Source organism: Colias eurytheme, chromosome 13, assembly GCF_061535395.1.
Source record: "Colias eurytheme isolate Ceu_HAF_F1 chromosome 13, ilColEury1 Martin Lab GWU primary, whole genome shotgun sequence".
NCBI lineage: Eukaryota > Metazoa > Arthropoda > Insecta > Lepidoptera > Pieridae > Colias > Colias eurytheme.
This window is the reverse complement of record NC_142992.1, coordinates 4767387-4787697: the sequence shown is the minus strand read 5'-3', so window position 1 is coordinate 4787697 and position 20311 is coordinate 4767387. Positions and strand designations below refer to the sequence as shown.

Genomic DNA, 20311 nt, shown 5'->3' with positions numbered 1-20311 from the left:
AAAAAAATTGTAAGTCATAATAATATGAAAACTTAATATTATTCTAAATGCTACGGGATAAGACTGTCAGAAAATAAAATTATCTCTACAGAAAATATAAAACAGTAACATATTTTCCTCTGTAAAAATATAGTACACGATTATTAACGACATGACTGATTATAATTTTACTTAGACCAGCGCATTTCCATTTCACGTATACTAGAATTCCCATTTCTGCCAGTCGCTGTTGGGGGCTCGCCTGAGGCGGTCGTGTTTTATGTTAATAAAATAATTCAAACAGTGATAAAAATGGATTTAACAAAAACTAGACATTTCAGTCTGGATGAAGTAAGTTACGTTTGAATTTTTTGGATATCGCATCTAATTAAAAAAAAAAAAATTTAATAAATTACCATCGCGTTGACGAAATTTTAAAATAATTGCAAGATTATTGGCAAACTAAAGTTTTATCACAATAAGGATACAATTTTATATAATTTAAACATTTTTGGCTTAAAATTTTTGCAATATTAATTACCTACCTATACAATATAATAAAACGTTTGAAAGTTAATTATCTTCTCTCATTTATTTATCTTTCTAATGACAAATTGAAATTTGAATATAAAAAACTGCCTATCAAAAATATTAATTATATTTTAGTAGATGCTTCAAAGCTCCAGTAATGATTACCATTATTTTCTACCTGACCTATTTCAAGAAAGAAAGAAATTAAATATTTCAAGTTTAAAACGTTAAAAGCCTTTTAGATCTGCTGAAGTTCCATTAAAACATTTTATAATACTTTCTTGAAGCGTTATTACTCCATCGCAAGCTTTTAGTTATTTCCACGTATATTTCCGCTTTCCGGTGTTATAGGTAATATTATGAGAACAATTGTTTCGTTTGTAACAAGAAAATAAAATATCGTTGAAAAACAGGTGAAGTGCACTAATGGAAAAGTAGAATTGTGTCTTATTTCTCCGTCGTGTCTTAAATTGAAAAAATAAAATGCAATTTTATTTTTAAATTTAAAGTAGTGAATGTTTGTTACATTCCGAATTAGGCATTGGATAATTTTACATTTTGACAAAATACAAGTTTGTTGCATGCAATTCAACATAATCTCGCAAGTAAATAATGTAACAAATATCCGTACAATTTCAACGTAAAATATTTTATCTAAAAGTGTTGATAACCATTTATCATTTTAATAAAAAAGTTATTAAGATTTTCCTGGAATACTAGCTGACACAGCAAACTTTGCTCTGCCAGTACACCCTTATGACTTAGTGGTATAAAAAATATATGACGATACATTTTCAAACCCATCAAATATAATTGTAAAGTTTCTGAAATATGGGTCAAGCCGTTTCCCACGAATATAGCACCTAACACTGTGACACAAGAATGTTATATCTATGTATAATGCAATAAAGCATATTAACATAAACTGTACATAACATAAACCTTCCATACTTTCTTTGAAAATGCTTTACTAAAATTGAATTATCTTCTAGGCGTCAATGCGAAGTGGAGCGCTAGCAGCAATGGAGGCAGAGCCCGACCTCAGCACGTTCGAGAACAAGTCCGGATTAGCCGAAGACATGAAATTCCTCGCGTCAATGCCGGAGCTGTGTGACGTCACGTTCTTAGTTGGAGATACCAGAGAGCCCGTGTGTGCTGTTAAGGCGGTATTAGCAGCGAGGAGCCGGTAAGATCTCAATAATACCACCAATACACAGCAATAAGGGCAGAGTCCGAACTCGGCACGTTTGAGAACCAGTCTGTAGCGGAACATTCTCGCTTCAATGACGGAATTCTGTGACGTTACGATCATAGTCAGTTATACCAGAGAGCCAGTGTGTGCTGTAAAGGGGGTATTAGCCATGTATTAGCAGATAGGAGCCGGTAAGATCTCAATAATAACATCAATTCACGTTACTGTGAGCGTAATACCTTATACTGATGCGCCAGATATAATCTCATACATATTATTAGGTGTTATGCGCCACGTATAAGCTTAGGTGTTCATACATGCTTGAATGAACATGTAAATGAAAGGACTGTTTGATAATATTTGAGTGTTGTTGCTCTAATTTATTGAAAATAGTAAACAATTCGTAGCGTAGGAGAAATAAGAATTACCTTCTTGATCTTGACCAAAGTAGTTGTCTTTTCATGGGCGGAACAATTTACGTAAAAACTTTCTTAAAAATGTTATTTTCGCATTTATTAACAAATTTAACAGGAGTCATAAGAGACATTGAAATGTATTGCTATCTCAATACCGTTTAATACTATGAAATTGCAAAAATTGAATTAAAGATACCTAATTTATCAATAAGAACCCAGGGGCATTGTACCCAAGATCTACAGAAAATATTGACATACATTTTATGCTATGTACATAGAGAAAACTTTTAGACTTTACAGACTCTTGAAAGCTTTCACGATCGCATTTTCTTAAAAAGTATTCGTTCCAGTCTCTCAAAGGCAAGAATAATATGAACAAAGTCTTCGATAATGCAGACTTAATAGACATAATGATGTACGATGCATTATAAAAGCATTAATAGACGAGTAAAGAGAAATTTCCAAGTATCAACTTTTATATTAATAAAAAAACAAATTCTGCTAACTCTTACTTATTGTGAATATTATAAAGTAAGGTTTCAGAGAATTTTAAGTTTTTTATGTTTTTTACAAGCTTGAAATGTAAACCAATTATAACGTAAAATAAAAAGAGTTTAAAGAGATTCACTGACTTCGCAAGAATGCCTTTGTAAATATTTTAGTCCTAAATATTTGAAATATTTCTGTCTCATACCACGAAATTAACAAAGTTTGAATAAAACAAATCTTATACAAAGTTTGGAATAACAATGTTTTAATTAACACGCTGGAGCTTATAATGATTATACTAATAAGTAATAACTGTTTTATAGTAAATCGATATGATTTACTTCAAAGACTAGAAAGGCTTACTTGATAAAAAGTTTGACTAATGTGCCGTAAAATAGGGTTTCGATCGCATTACAGGAACGATATTGTATTTTTGTTGAGATTATTGTGTCTATTTACAGAAGAATGTTCTCGTGTGGATATAATTCAAGTTGTAGTTTAATGTTGGGTTTGATGGATTATGGCTTAATAAATTAAAATAATATTATTGAAAAGAATTGCTCCTTAGTAGTGAGATGCATCAATTTGAAAATTATGTACAATTCAAATATGCTTGTGACATTACAAAATTCTAACAGGGTATTCCAAAAAATGTTGTACCAAGCACCAAGCCCGCAGAGGAAGAAAGAGTCAGCGCCGCGTGAAAACAAGCTGCGACTTTTCCTGAAGCGATCTTCAGAACCCCTCCTCAACCTACAAAACGCCGCTCAACAGGTAATTCTATGCCATCACAGCTTCAACATTCCATTAGAACTAGTAGATCGTACCTACCTGAATTATTGAGAAAATGACTGAACCGTGTAATTGATTTGTACCTCCCAGTAATTCAATTTCCAACCTCTGCTTCGTGCGAGCTTGTCGTATAGTGAGCTAACTTCGAACTTGCCAATAGCATTAATAACATTAGCATACAACCCATCATAACCCGTAGACATAATCAATACTTAAAATATCCTTCATTCGTTCCATCAAAAGAATTTCTAGTCTGTTATACAGTATATCATTATCTTTAACAAGATTATCTGATCTGTTGAATTCATCTTCAATTTGGCCGGGCTTTGTGTATTTTCTACAGCTCTACGATAAATATAATTCGGTATAAAGGTATTTTCTGTTAGGCTAAAGATATTAAAATAAAATATAGAGGTTGATTATACTTATTATAGGCGTTTTTAACACTTTTAATATGTTCACTGCAGAGATCAACTTTCGCGCAACAATTGGCTCCAATACAAGAGGTAAAATCAAAATTGACGATGTCGTAGGTGATTTTTGGATCGATGATTTTTTCGGTGTTTACTCTGTACAGTTTTTCGATTTCAACACATCGTAGTTCATTTATATTTACAATATCAATTTGTTTATAATGATGATGTTTTTATTACACTTTTGCATGTTATCTTTTTGTCTTTCGATTTGCAAATTTGCTATTGGTGTTGAACAATTCTCGATTTGATCACAGCTGCTTCGGTTTATATTTATATTTTCAGTCGGCACTAATTGAATGCTCTCATGCTTTAGTAATTTGCGCGTTTGGACTGATTACTTCTTAATAAATATACCTTAATTTTATAATTACTATTTTGGTTAAGCTTTCACAAATGTTTTGCACAAGACTTCTATTTTTTTGTCTCAAAAAACATAATACTGTATCATAATTTTATAGTAGCAATTTATATATTACAATACAATATTCGCATAATTTATACCTACTTCCTTGTAATAAAATACATAATGTATTACGTCTTTGTCTTTTTTAATTAAATGAATCAATTATTAGGTCAGAGTCATAAAAGAATTAGGTGAAATATTAAGTAAAAAAAAGACGTGTGGTACTCGGGGACTGCTGCGGTAAAGCTATTGCATAGCAGGCCTTCAAGCCACACCTCCAAGGCCGTCGGAGTGGGGAGCGTGAGGTTTTTTCGTTACGGAATTTCTCGATTCGGTCCCCGCGCTCAAGGCCCGCGATTCCACAAATTCTACAAATTCCTTCTAAAATCCCAAGACTTATTCACCGCTATGAATACCGAATACCTTAATCTATAAATACGTTTGTATGAAATAGTTTCCTTTCGTTATAACAGCCATCGTCACAACAACATCAAACCCTGATCATCGAAGAATTTGAGCCAGATGTCTTCCGTCAGCTGATCGAGTACATCCATACAGGCTGCGTTACTTTGCAGCCAAGAACATTGCTTGGTAAGTCACTAAAATATTATTTGACGATGTTATTCTGATTTATATCTACTGATAGAACGGAGTACGTCCAGGTGTTTTATTTTACGATAAATCAAAACTTATAGGCCGATAAACTTTTTTAAAAAAGCTATCTAATAAGATATTTAAATATATAGTACCTCCTCCTGTTTTGGAGTTGTTCAATCAATCTTATTTTTATATATATTATCATGTACATAATTAACTGTATCTTGAAAGGGGAAGTATGTATGTACTTTACCTAAAAAGGTTAAGGTTCCACTTCAAACCGTACATTGATTGAATAAAACCATCTCGTATCTAGTGCTTTCTGATGTAACCTTTTTCACGAGTGGCATAGAATAGAAAATCGCGTTTTAAGACGTTTTCAGGATTTATTTATCATGTTCTTAATCTCGATGTTCGAACACTTCAAAGCGAGAGCGGCTTAGCGATGTTACATGTCTTGTCCGTTGCATAAAGATCGTTACTTTAAAGTTTAAACTACCTTCATAATATATTCTTAATTATTCTCTACAGTAGCTACATGGATATATTTTCTAGTCTATTGGTACCAATATTTGACATTTAGAATATCTATTTCCGAGATATACCGAGTTTACTGGACTAGTTCTAATAATACCAAGAATTCTCTATCGAGAAACCAATTCCATATTTGTTTGAATAAGACTTCGAAATTGATTACTCCTTATCTCGTGGACGGTGCTCGAAATACAATTAAATTGTGTCAGATCGATCTCGTTATTCCAATATTATTATTGAAACAATAACGCGCAAACATTCAATTACAAGTTATGAAGCAGTTGTATTTGCAATCAGAAATCAAGTTTGCCGGCGCACGGCTTTTGTCAATTTACTTGAACAAACAAATGTAATGTAAGGGTATAGTTATTTGCATGTAGTGACGACGTTCATATCTTGTTTCTTTACTCTCTGCGTCAACTATTTTCTCTAAGTAATTTAGCTCTATCTTTAACGTAGAGAAGACTTTTTCCCCATGGTATACGTTTGGTAGTTAGGTGGCTTGGCTGTGTTTTATTTAAATTGAACAGGCAATTAGATGAACATTAAGAAAACTTTATTTCCCTTGATGACTAAATATGTTTTAATCAAGATTTTTACTTTGATGTTTTTAATACGTTTTAGACCCGATTTTGTAGTTATTCCATGTTTTGTTAAAATATGGCAAATGTTCTATTGAACGATGTTGTAGAATTCTATGGGTCTGTACAATTTATTATCTGTTACCTGAATTAAATATAATAAAAAAAAAATAATAATTTTTGTTCTATTGAACGATGTTGTATAATTGTTGTTCTATTGAACGATGTTGTATAATAAATTGTTGTTCTATTGAACGATGTTGTATAATTGTTGTTCTATTGAACGATGTTGTATAATAAATTGTTGTTCTATTGAACGATGTTGTTTAAATGTTGTTCTATTGAAAGATGTAGACCAACTACTTTAAGTAGTTAACGTCTACAGAATGTAAAGCAGCCTGTTTATAAATACTTACCAGTTTCCTCTTTTTTGAAATCCCTTTAACGCTACGTTAAACATCTATTAATTTCCAATCCTTGTTTTTGATGGTTCCAACAGAAAGCGTTAAGAAAATAGAATTGATTCGGTCATTCCAAGAACCAAAACTCAATTTCCGTTTTAAAAGCTTTAAGAGGGTAATATTTTTGGTTATGAAACCAATTTGATGGAAACTAAATGCAAGTAATAGAAAAAAAGATTTCTATGTTGATTGTTTTGTTAGGTTTTTGTTTCGATAAAAACAACAAGCCCTCTTAATTTTTTATTCATAAATTGCAGGGAGTTTTACGAACCAATAAATTTAATAATATTCGCGGCTTCGTTATAAAAATAAACTATAATGTTAATAATATTTATTAATAGAATTCACTGAAGTTCATCTGTCTGGAAAACTTTTAATGAAAATTTTATGTGTACCCATTTGTGAAATAAATATTTCATTATGATTTATTTTAATTATTCGTATAAGTATTTAAAGCATATATACCTGGGAACGAAAATAAAAAAGTGGATTTGCATGAACCGCACGCATCAAAAGTTTTTATGCGGGTGGCTCTCTTAGTCTCGGGTGAATTCCTACATCACGATAATAAAGTCCCAGACGAGTGTATTAAGACTAAAAATATCTTACAAGTATAATACTAAACATTATTTGACTTAAATAATTACTAATTAGAAACCCTATCACGTTTAAGTCTCTCGCAATTACGAACTGTTTATCACTCCAATATTCAGGATAAACATTATGTTGTGTTCTGCTTGAATATGAAGCAAATAATTCCCTTTATTGGTTTGTGTTCATTCACACATGTTCAGCGGTTCTATCAAAATAAACAGTGCGTTAAATTGAAATTCAAAATTGCTTGTAAATGCCTATTGACCGGAAGCAGTTCGGTGATGTTTGTTTATGTAAATTCATAATATGTGACTTGATTTAAATATGTTTCATTTTATTAAACAATAGCTGTATTATAGAATCGAATATGTGTGTTGTTCATGTAGTGATAATAATACGGAAAAATCAATGACATAAAGACTCTATAGACGTCCATATTTGAAAATAAATTAGAGTTTAGGAAGACATGCTCCATAATAAGTTTTATTATGATAATATTATATTCCTCAATATATTGCTGATTTTATTACAATATGAGACATATTTGTAATAGTTTATTTATTTTAATAGTTATCTTTAAGTTTATACCAAATTATGTATATAGCACATTTACTAGTGTAAATTAATGATCATATAACTTCGCATTCATAAAGTTATGTTAAGTGGATAATATCCATGAATTACTATAATAACTAATGGTCCGGATTTTATTGTCGTCTGCCTCGAAGTCATATCGAATATTGATATAGCTCTATGTTTGTGTTAACTACCAAATTATTACCAAGTGTTAGTATACACACCATACCATATTGAAATATCGTCTACTATTTTAATTATTTCAGTCTTAATAACATCAACACTATCTTTGGTGATCATACTTCATCGAACTTTTGTAATATATTCACAGCCATAAAACTTATTATAAATTTTCGTATATAGTAGATACTGCCAAATATGGTTTGGTAGATTCTATATGCTGGATTATTTAGTTGAATAGTACTAAAATAATATTTAATAGGTACTTAAATAGTTTAATAAACTAGTTCATCTTTAGATTGAAATACAATGCACTCACTAAGTAAATCATTGCAATAATGTTTATAGAAAGACTAGCGGTCCGCCCCGGCTTCGCCCGTGGTACATATGAAAAATAGATGTTGGCCGATTCTCAGACTTACCCGATATGCACAGAAAATTTCATGAGAATCGGTCCACCCGTTTCGGAGGAGTATGCAGACTAACATTGTGACACGAGAATTTTATATATAAGATAAGAAGATATGGAATATCGTAATAATAAAAATGCTTTTATACCTTCGGATATGAAATCCAATCACGATCGTATGTAATAAAATACTATTATAACATTAAGGATCAAGGCTTGGATCCGCCGAAATGTTTATGACCTTTCATAGGTTATATCAAGCCTATTATGTTATACTATAATTTGATATTATGTAGAAATAAAAATGTTGCGCTACATTTATTGATTTCTTAGTATTTTGTATTTGTGGTTTCGAATCGTTAATCTTAATTAATTAATTTATAGGCTAGCCATTTTTTAAGGCTGGTAAATAATCTACAACCTTGATAAACGATTCCACTAAGCCTCTTAGGAATGAATCTATATTCGGTATTGTTTACATAATTAGAAAAGTAATATTTATATAATACAAGTCTAACACCCAACCACAATATACTTTAGATTAAATTACGTTCATGAAATCGAAGTAATAAAAACGAGTCGTTTAATTTTGTCCAAAGTTAATCGTGTCATGATCCATAATTGCGAATATAAAACGTAATTCTCCAGCTAAAAGCGTTTACGAAATCGTGTCTCGAATCTTGAAAAATCTTAATCAAAAAATTCCAGATTCAATTAAGGATAAAAGAATTCAATCTTGAGGGCCATCGATCCAATCTGCCCACTAATCTATTTAAATATCGACTGAAGTATTCATAATTGAATATCTTGTGCACTAAATAGATAACAGTTAATTTATTTACTTCAGTCGCTTTTGCGGCAAATATAATTACAATATTATGCATGTTTTAATTGATGTTGCGGTACGTGTTTATAAAACATGCATAAAGTTATGTTATTATTTATTTTACAAAAGTAACTGTACAGTTGGGATTTAAATTTTATATAGAATACCATATTTAACATTGTTAGGTTAAGAAATTGGATCAATAATTATTAGTTCGAAACAATTTATTCAATAATTATTAGTTCGAAAAAATTTCTGATGAAAGAAATGAGTACCAAAGAGTAGCTAGTTCCGACGTGATAGAAAGACAAATAAATAAACAAACACAATTTCGTATTTTTATATTAAAAGTATAAGGACTGGATAGGATAATATCGGATCGTATACCTTGTAATTAAGGCCAACAGTCGATGTTTTTTTGTAACTAAGTAAGGATCAAATTTTTAATAGCTTTCCACTTTCCATAATTTCCATCTCAGAAGTATGATTTCTTCGTTTTTATAATTATAAATTTCATAATACATAAGTATTATGTTTACAGACATTTCCCCTTAGCATTAATTGCTTCCAGACGCTTAAAAGCTTCCATAATATTATTAAATGGTGCTTATTAGTAAGGCTATTGCCTTAGCCTATTAAGGATATACGAAGAAATTTTCCAGGGAAACATCACGACATAAATACATATAAAAGAGGTCTTTTTATTACACAAACTTACACCAAGAACACGAACCAATCAGCAAATCAAAAGACTACTGGATCTTTCAAACTTTACGACGTAAAAGTTTTTCAATTCCGTCGTAGGTCCTTCTCTTTCTTGGATATACTTTCAGTGGACAATTTATAAGAAAAGTGGCACTTTCTGAGAGTTTTCATTAAACTCCGTTCGTTATTTTTTTAATCAAATTCGGAATCAATCTAGAATACTCGTCCCCTATAGATTTTTATTGATGGAAATATATCCAATAATTGCACTTTTCAAGTGGACCCCTTTCTTTGATATAACAGTTGACAAGAATTAGACGAAATTTTTTTCTTTATTGAATGAATCAGGTCAATTTATCACAATTTTGTGTTATCTGATTGTTTAATAAACAACGTTTAAAGATGAGACGATCTTTAATTTGATACCCTAATAGAGTAGGGTTTCTTATCTTATAATGAAAATGGCTTATAAATCCAGATAATAAGGTAAATAATAAGCTTTATCAGAAAATATGTCGAACACAAATGGTCTGGATTAATTTACTTACTAATTAATAATTATGCTAGTCAAACACAAATATCTCATGTATGTGATGTTGGAACACTCGGCAAACTTTTCTCCTGCAAATTCATTATAATGTTAGAGAATTTTAATTAACTTTCTCGTATCAAGATAATACAATCAAGCTATATAAAGAGTACTCGTGTATTGACAATGAACAAGAAAGATGAATTAATAACCTTTTAATATTTAATATCTATTACTGAATCACTTTATTTATTATTAATTTCGCTTTGTTGATTTTTTTCTCAGAGAGCGTTGTGTAAAAAATGTTTCTTTCGTTTTATCTTGACTACAAAAAAAGAAAAAAAGTACAATTTTTATGAATTCATATTTTTCTATGACCGCTATTTTATAGGTAGGTATCTGTTCAACGTATTTGTTTAACCTCAGCTGTGTTTATGTAATAAAATTGGTAGAACTTGAATAAAGACAGTATAATAACTCTTTCGGCAATATATTGTTATAAGTATACTTTAGGCGTCTTTAAACATAAGGATACGAGGAATAAAAAAAAGGATAAGTTTCATGTACGGTAAAATATGATAATATGAAAGATGTAATATTAATGGTGATATCCTGTCATCTTGACTATAATTTATGAGCAAGGGCTCAGATTATACGAATATTAAACGATAAGGTATAATGGATAACAAATTAAATAAGGTATCTGATAGATAATTGGTCGCTAGGTTGTAATGAGTTGTTTATTTAAGGATAGTGTTGTGCTCATGTAAGCTTTAACTTAAAATAAAGGATAAAATTTATCCATAACGTGGGCTAGGTTTTAAACAATTGCACAAAGAATCAAATAATAAAACATATCGACTGAAGTAATAATAGGTTTGTATTACATCAAAAATAGTTCAGCAAATCTATTCATATTCATGTATCAGGCATTCATCCTCCAACATTCAATATTATTAACAGGATAAAAGAGACCAGCCCCCCTAGTCAAGTGGCTTTCTGTTAGCGTAGCGTTCAATAGAATAGACTACGAATGTATGAGATTGACGTAAGCTGTAGATACGTTTATCTACAGCCTACGTCAATCTCATACATTCGTAGTCTATTCTATTGAACGCTACGCTAACAGAAAGCCACTTGACTAGGGGGGCTGGTCTCTTTTATCCTGTTAATAATATTGAATGTTGGAGGATGAATGCCTGATACATGAATATGAATAGATTTGCTGAACTATTTTTGATGTAATACAAACCTATTATTACTTCAGTCGATATGTTTTATTATTTGATTCTTTGTGCAATTGTTTAAAACCTAGCCCACGTTATGGATAAATTTTATCCTTTATTTTCAAACATCCATAGCTTATTATGTTATATTATATCTACTGTGATGCTTCAAAGCCCAAATCATAATTTACGATAGAAATACAATACTATTTTCTGAGTTATAAGGTATTTTCTTGGATTTGCCATCACTGAAAGTGTAAAGGGAAACATAAAAGGGAACCGAAATAAAAGTGAAGGTTTCTTACCGGCATAATCTTTATTTTAGTATTCGGTCGTGCGAAAAGTCCATTGTGAAATCGTGTGTAAAAAAAATTGGCAAAGGCGAATATATTTTCGTATAAGTTTATTCTATTATTAGTTTTCTGTAACTATAATATAATAGAAACGAAAATCGCATTTATTTTATATTGAGGGGTAATGTATTTTTTTAACATGTCATTGAAATATAGCAAGACTACTTCTAATCATAGACACTTCATTTCTTAATTTTTAATAAAAATAATTATAGGTACTTGTATTTTAATCTTATCTGTGGAGTCGTATTACTTTAATAGAAATAGACGGTAGACAATTTTATTACTGCAAAGACATTACAAAAGGTATTTTTTACAAGAATGCACTTAAATTGCACTAACAGTATTACGTGCTTCAAAGCGTAGACCTTTATTGCGTTTCTTTCATCTTTCTTGGACTTTTTATTTTATTAGGGCTGAGCAAAATGTAAAAATATTCTGTTTTGCTTCTTTATTAGTAGCAGTGTTTATTTTCGTATCGATAAATTTAGTATTCATAACGATTACTTAAACTTTGTTCTGAATTTAATTGACGACGTAACTACTTAAATATGACGTAGGCACACAGTAATCTCTGATTTAGTTCTGTAATTACAACTTTGAATTGACTTTAAGACAAAACTTTGTAATCATTCCATTTCATGCTTGTTTTAAATGTGTGTTCAGATTCTAAATATTGTCACACTTGATATCTAAGTTATTAATTACGTTAAAGATCCGTTAATAACTTCTTCACATATTATAGACTTTATATTTCGTAGTCTTGTTGTCGTTGAATTGTAATTGACACTATTAATATTACTCCATTCGCGTTAAATCAAACAAGGAAAAATACTAATAACACTTTTATTTATTTCCAAGAAAACGATAACATTTTTTATTAATCTGTTTCAGGTGTAATGAACGCAGCTGACTACTACGGTTTGGACGAATTGAGACGCGCGTGCGCAGGCTTCGTGCAGTGCTGTATCACGGTTGATACTGTTTGCGCACTGCTGGCTTCTGCTGAGAGATACATACAGTATAAGTGTACTAAATCATTGGTGCAAAAGGTAAGGGCAATATGATATTGGCTTTGTGATTTTATTATCTCTTTTTAATGTATGGGTGTGCCGCGTGTCCACGGGTGCGCTCATGTGTCTTGGAGAATTAACTCGTAACAATGAGTTATTGGTAGATATACTCTCCTCCCCAATGTAAACAAAATACATGTATGTATTTATTGATGAAGAATGCGTGATTTCTTAACAAGTTATAGAACATGAGCATGATCCTTATCGATGAGAAAAATAAATTAAGCAGTCGGTTTTCTATTTTGTGGTAAAAAAATTATTTGTTAAAAAATTAGGTATTTATGAGCCTCTCTCAGGACGAACAATTTATCCTATTTCATAGCAGATCACTAAATTATTTAAGAAGACATTAATTCTTGGTATTATTTTGCAGAGTATTTCACTGTATTGAATTGTTTACTAGTGTAAAGCAAAACTTAAGACTTATCCTATAATTTCAGGTTCTGGAGTTTGTTGATGAACATGGAAATGAAGTACTCAACTTGGGTTCATTCACTCTTTTGCCACAACACGTTGTGAGATTGATCCTTGCGAGGGATGAACTGAAGGCTGATGAATTTACTAAATTTCAAGTAAGTAACCATGTTGTCTATATAAAAATATAATTTATATACATGAAGGGACTTCTAAAGTACCTCTCATATAGATAAATAAATAGCGCTTCATATTTTTGGCATCATGTACAAATGATTGTTACAGAAAATATATAAATTCCACCATGTATTATATAGGGTGTGATCGTTAAGTGTGTACAGGCGATTATTCCGTAACTATTACAGATAACAAAAAACTTTAAACTAATATCGAAAGTACTTAACCTTATGAGTAAAATGGCCATAATAAAATTTAAAAAATAAAACGAAAAATATCTAAAAAATTATCTTTAAACCCTCCCATACATTTAGTATGAGATATGAATGTCCCATGTACATTTAATATGAAAGATTTTAGCTTTGTCTTTCTTTTTATGGTTTTCTACTTTAATTACTTACCAAATTTGAAGAGAAGTTCATTTAGAAACTGTAAATAGAGCTAGCTCCTCATTGAATTGCATAATGAGGACGTCACTTCGAAAATCTGCTATGAATACAAAATGTATGGGAAATCAAATGCATGGGAGCGTTTAATGTTTTTGGATATTTCTCGTTATAACTCTGTGTCTGCATACGGTGGCTATCCACCGGTATTGAAACATTTATCCGTATTAAAAACTTACGTATCAAAATCAAATAAATATTATATCAAAACATTATTGTCGTGGATAGTATTAAAGCATGTTGAAATAAACTTGCATTAGAAAATAAACAAGTGCTATAAAATTCGAACATAAAGAATAAATTCACATATTGTAACAACTATATGTACATAAATGAAGCTTTGGCTTGACCTGTTATTTTATTTTTACAGGCTGCTCTTATGTGGAGTAAGAAGTATTTTGATACGAACCCTAACATGGTTTTAAAGGATGTGATTGGAAATTTCCTCGAGTACATACAATTCCATAAGATTCCCGCCAACGTTTTAATGCGAGAAGTCCATCCACTTGGTTTGGTTCCGTACTCGATTATTATGAATGCGTTGGCTTATCAGGTGCGTATTATTCTTTGATCTTTATTATAATTGAATTATTTTATTTGAATATTGATTTAATTTTATTCTGTAGAGCAAACCTGCAATTATTTACTGATCGGTTTATTATAATATCAAATAAGTTTGCTTAATAAAAAATAATACTATATACCTCTTAGAATTCATAGTAGAAAACATATCGCATGTTGAAAACACTAATGTTGCAGGCAGACCCGGCCAGCGTAGATCCTGGCAAACTTTCTCCAGCGCGAGTTCGCCGTGCCGGTCGCTCTATGTCCGTACAGTCTTCTCTTGACCCCTACGGCTCCAACACCACCCTCTCCTCCACCGGCTCGAGCGATGTGCCGTCGTCAGACTCGCGGCACAACTAACGCGAGGGGAACGTCCCCCGTCCCGCGCCCGATCCTACCCCTGGACCTTCCACATCTACCCAACAAGAGAAACCAGAGAAACTGGGCCTTTTCTCCTCTATCAAACGTGCTGCCAGCAAGAAATTTGGCGATCGACGTTCCCCAACGCCGAAAACAAGAGAACCAAGATCAAAATCTGATTCAATCAAACATGCCGCTCTAACTAGACAAGTTTCAGAAACAGTTGCGGCATCTGGAGATCCTACGTTTGAACGGTGTAAGCCGAGGAAACGAGACAGTGAAACTGAATTTCCAGTGCGTAAATCTACTTCAGAAATATCAGAGAGTTTTCCATTTGTACGTCGTGCTTTAGCAGAAATTGAAAATGGCTTGAACTATTTTAGAAAATCTATTACATCTGAAGTCACTGAACTAAGAGCACCATTAGCTAGAGCCGAGCCAGTTGTTGTTGTGGCGGCTGCTGACGATGAACCGCCTCCATCACCGCCTCCAATGGGATTAAAAGAACGTCGTGGTTCACGCGGTTCCCCTTGTGCTAATCTTCCACCGTTAACACTTCCTCCTACTACGCCTGATCCTTCTCCCGGTCGCCTGTCTCCGAACCGTTTATCGCCACAACCTAAGGAGCCAATGACGGCACCTTTAATGAATCCCCCTCGACGTTCTCGCACTCGTTCAGAAATGCATCCCGATCCGCCGCCTCGATCTCCTGATATTCCCCGACCTGCTTCTGTGTCCCCAAAACATACATTCGCGTTTAAAATAGTATTGAAGAAGGTGGAAAGTACACCGAATACTTCGTTTGATAGACCGGAACAATGAGAGTACCTCCTCTAAGCGCGGCCGCTGATAGGCGGTGGAGTACTCGAGGTTCTGACGCGCTTTTCTCCATTTTAGAAGAAGCTAGCCTAGATTAGTTTTGCAAGTTCATTTCTGGGAACTATGAACAACAGTCTTGTGAGTTTACGGAAAATGACATTACGCGGGAAAATGCTTAGGTTAGGTATGAAGTAACTAAAGGAAAAGGAAATGTATTGAAAACTTTGTGTTACATATAAGTGAATTCTGTCTATTTATTCGTTTAATTTATAGTCATTTATTTATTCATAAGATAATGTGGTAGTTAAATGATTTCGGTTTATATGTATTTTCTCGATTAAAAATATTATTTAAATTGTCTCTATACAATATTTGTGGATGCTACGAATATGAAAGGATATGGTGTAGGAATTAAGAAATTTAAGAATGTCTAGTAGGTATGTCCTTTATGTATATAATATTATGATGGAAAAATATTTATATTAGTGTGACGATGTTGTATGTAATGTATTATGAACTTCTATTCTTCCTTTTGTTAAAAACTAACATCCCTGAATCATTATCCAAAATACATAATACTTATGTATTCCGATTTAACGATGTATTTACAATGCTATTTTCAGTACACGTTATGCCATGATCAATACGAGTAGTATTTTATAGTAGATAATATTTAATTTTATTCTTATTACATTTGTCTGTATTTGGCATGATAACATTCACATAAAATTATCATTCCACGAATAGACTTTAATAGAAATAAAAGGGATTTATTGACGAGCGTAGCCCAAGACAGAACGCGATGGCGTCGCACTGTAGACGCCCTCTGCCCCACATAGGGGCCACAGGACATTAAGTCAAGTATTGATATGAAAATTTCTGGCTTGAAGGAGGTTTCAGCTTGATATAATTTCCGAACTACATTTTTGTACATAAAATTGCTTTTTATGTATATTATGTGTGAAATGTGCCTGTATGAATAAACATAATATGACTATCACTAAGACTTTCAAACCCATTTCTTCACAAATAATTATGGAGTGATTGAACAATCTAAATGTATTTTCGATGTTATACAATTAATAATGTTAAAGTATTTTTATAAAAGTGTATGTATAATGTAAGACGTTACACAGTTATTCTTCGATAAGAGTTTACTTACCTTTATGATACGAAACTTGCATCATCTCATGAAAAGTTTAATAAGCATCTCTAATGAAAAAAATCTCATAATATATTCATAATCAGGAAATACTTCATTCTTTATTTAAATATATCGGAATACAGACAAACAGGAATAAAATAATCAAAATATAATATAAGTAGTATGTACTCTTCCTCTGACTACTATTTTCAATTTGTTACATTGAAAATAAATGTTTTTGTCATTATTTCATTCCGAGATGTAAACTTTTATCGAAATCGAATAACGACACAAGCCAATCTAGTCAATAAGAAACTGTAATATCTGTTACTTACTAATAGGCAAATGTTGTTCATTTAATTACTGCAATCTTCTTTTAACAGCACATTTTAGTAATATTTTACGACTACACTCCTTTTAATGTGCGATATAATAATATAAGACTAGGAATAATATGTTTTTCTTCTATATGCAAAAGGTTGTTTACAGAAGCATTTACATTCGATTCAGATTGATTTTAAAGGAATGTCTAAGTAAATGTTAGTAAGAATGGTTGTAGAAATGTGATATTCATTATTTTATGATCACCGAAGATATCTAGAATAGTCTAGAATATTCCATACAATATACTGTTATATTTTCGTTTCCATGGTAACGATATAATTAGGTATACTATGTAAGTTCATAAAAATCAAATTATCATTTCACAATTGTTTAGCTAACTGTTGTTTAACGTTAACAAAACATTTATTCCTAGTCTGTTTAATAAATAAACCTCTACATTAAGTTAAGTAAATTCGTGGTATTTCTCAAGCTCAATATTAATTAATGTAACTTGTTTAATATCTGAATGTGTAAATGTTATATGTGTCATGGATGTATTGGTGTTTTGACTGGTACGTATCACTTTGCTATTTGTTGTAATTTAATTACCTACGTGTTTTATAAATATATTGTGTAAATAAAATGTGACGAAAAATGTAATTTGTTTTTCTTTCACCCAGTCCATGATTACTATAATAGTACTACCACAGTTATGCTACGTCGGTATAGGTAAGTTAGGTTTTCCACCAATATTGTGCGAGGGAAATTCGACACATTCCTCGCACATTATTGGTGGAAAAGCACCCTTATGTACATTATTGGGCTCTTCACCAATTTCCAAAAGGTATTTGTAACTATTATAAAACTACTAGGTACCTACTTAACAATATAGAACTATATAAACGGAGAACCATTAACTAATAGGATAGATATTATTAGGATAATATTATATTCTTCATTCGTATTTGCAGGACTTCATACTTACTAAAATTTGTATCACACTAATTTACCTACTAATATTGCACTTTGCAAATAAACATAAAAATTGCTCTTTTTTAAATTTGCTGTAGTTGTACAAGAAGATACATAAATACAGAATGACTTCATAAACAGCCCCAGGAAGGTTTAAAAGTTTTTTTGCTTTTGAGACGAATCAGTACTAAAATTCAGCGAATTAAATACATTAAAGATACGAACGCTTCTACGGCTTTGAAGTTGAAAGAAAATAGTACTCGAAGAGATATAAAAATTAATTCAATTCGTCGGAAGCATTTTATATTGAGGCAGTCTTTCATGATTGAATAACTTATTTATGTATCTTTTTCTTTGCATTACTTCAGGCTCAGTTGGATAGTATTAATATAGGTTATAATTTTGCATTTATACTTGATTGATGGATTAATAATTGTATATTCAAAATAGCTACAAGGTTTTCTTGCAGGGCACTATTATCAATTAGGGGTTTTAAAAATAGTTGACCACGTTTTCTCAGACCTGCACTATTACAAACAAAAATCGATTACGGAGTAGTTTGTTTGAAAATGCTGCGAAACAATAATTTTAAATTTAAATAAATAAATTACAATACATAACAAGAGTCTAATCTATGATAGTAACGTGGTTTAATGCTTTGTAATTTATACAGAACGAATGTAGTTTGGCAAGAAATCCCATCACATTTGAGCTTTCACTTCAATTGGAATATATAATGTTAATTACATACAGTTTACCCGACAATAACTCAGACGACAAAGGACTGGGTTCCAGGGATTATCTTAGATACGTTATAAATGTGTCTGTCTGTACCCTGATACCATCTGTGTCTGGATTTACTGGAATTGACACCCATCTCTGGATATTTTATGATTTTGACTAAAGAGGTCTTTTAAATTTTATTATGTTTAGTAAGACCGAATCTATACAATGTATTGAAGAAGACTGCTGCATATTTATTATGCGACTATACTCAAAGGATTGTTGGTATTATATGTAATCCTAGCTTTCACCCGCAGCTTCGCTCGCTTTCTTAAACCTAATAAATTATATACAAAACCTTCCTCTTGGATCACTCTATCAAATAAAAAACTGCATCAAATCCGTTGTGTAGTTTTAAAGATCTTAGCATACATACCTATATACAGACAGACGCGGGAAGCGATTTTGCTTTATACTATGTAGTGATGTTTTTTTTTATCTTTTTTCAATTTATATTCACGCCCTGTAACGTAAACGGTTTAAAGTAATAGGTTTTAGCTCGGCTTCATTGGATTTGTTGTCATTACAAGACTGACACACAAAATTATAATGTATTTCTTTGGCCTAATTATCTTTTTCTATACATATATCCTACATAAACGGGTTGTGCATGTAGAATTAAAACTAGATGATAAGATTGAAATTTTATTGAGCTTTTGTCATTTTAAAACTCGATTACTTTTCCATTTCCAATATCTACATAGAAATCCATATGTAACTAAATATTATATACAAATACACATGAGAACATACATAGGTACACTAATAAAAAAATTTCTAATAGGTATAGACTATACCTAGACATAGGTTCATAATATAAATAGATACTTATTAGACATACATACTGCATACGAATGCTCATTACCACGAAGAGGTGCTATAGATAAACAATAACATCTACACTATCTATATATACTAATAATATTATAAAGCTGAAGAGTTTGTTTGTTTGTTTGTTTGAACGCGCTAATCTCAGGAACTACTGGTCCGATTTGAAAAATTCTTTCGGCGTTAGATAGCCCATTTATCGAGGAAGGCTATAGGTTATATACCATCACGCTAAGACCAACAGAAGCGGAGCAATGCGGGTGAAACCGCGGGAAACAGCTAGTGTAAAATATATTATAACATCAAAGTAGGTACATGAATATAAAGATAAAAGCATCACTTACGGCTGCACGCAAAGATGCATTGAATGGTCGTTAAATTCGCAGACAGAAAGCTATTGAAACTACATCATTTTCTACTCTAGGTTAGTTCATATCTATGGTTCATAGGTTTAGAGGAGAATAAAATTCATTCGCGGAATTGAAACTAAAAGTATCCGTGAATAATTGTTAAGAACATTGGAGAGATTTAGTTTAGTGTATTTTCTCTATTATTTTT

General features: G+C 31.5%; 1 protein-coding gene across 2 annotated transcripts; it reads left to right on the top strand.

Annotated features, from left to right (window-relative positions):
- Positions 1-233: 233 nt before the first annotated feature.
- gprs (speckle type BTB/POZ protein) lies at positions 234-14905 on the top strand. 2 transcript variants are annotated; one of them, XM_090108651.1, is made up of 9 exons: positions 234-330; positions 1503-1696; positions 3246-3381; positions 3867-3905; positions 4752-4869; positions 12744-12901; positions 13363-13494; positions 14330-14512; positions 14719-14905. In XM_090108651.1, exons 1-9 carry the CDS (start codon positions 292-294, stop codon positions 14881-14883), a joined length of 1164 nt encoding a protein of 387 aa, XP_089964777.1. In that variant the 5' UTR covers positions 234-291; the 3' UTR covers positions 14884-14905. The 2 variants fall into 2 exon arrangements, with proteins under 2 accessions (XP_089964777.1, XP_089964778.1); XM_090108652.1 differs by lacking the exon at positions 3867-3905.
- Positions 14906-20311: the final 5406 nt, after the last annotated feature.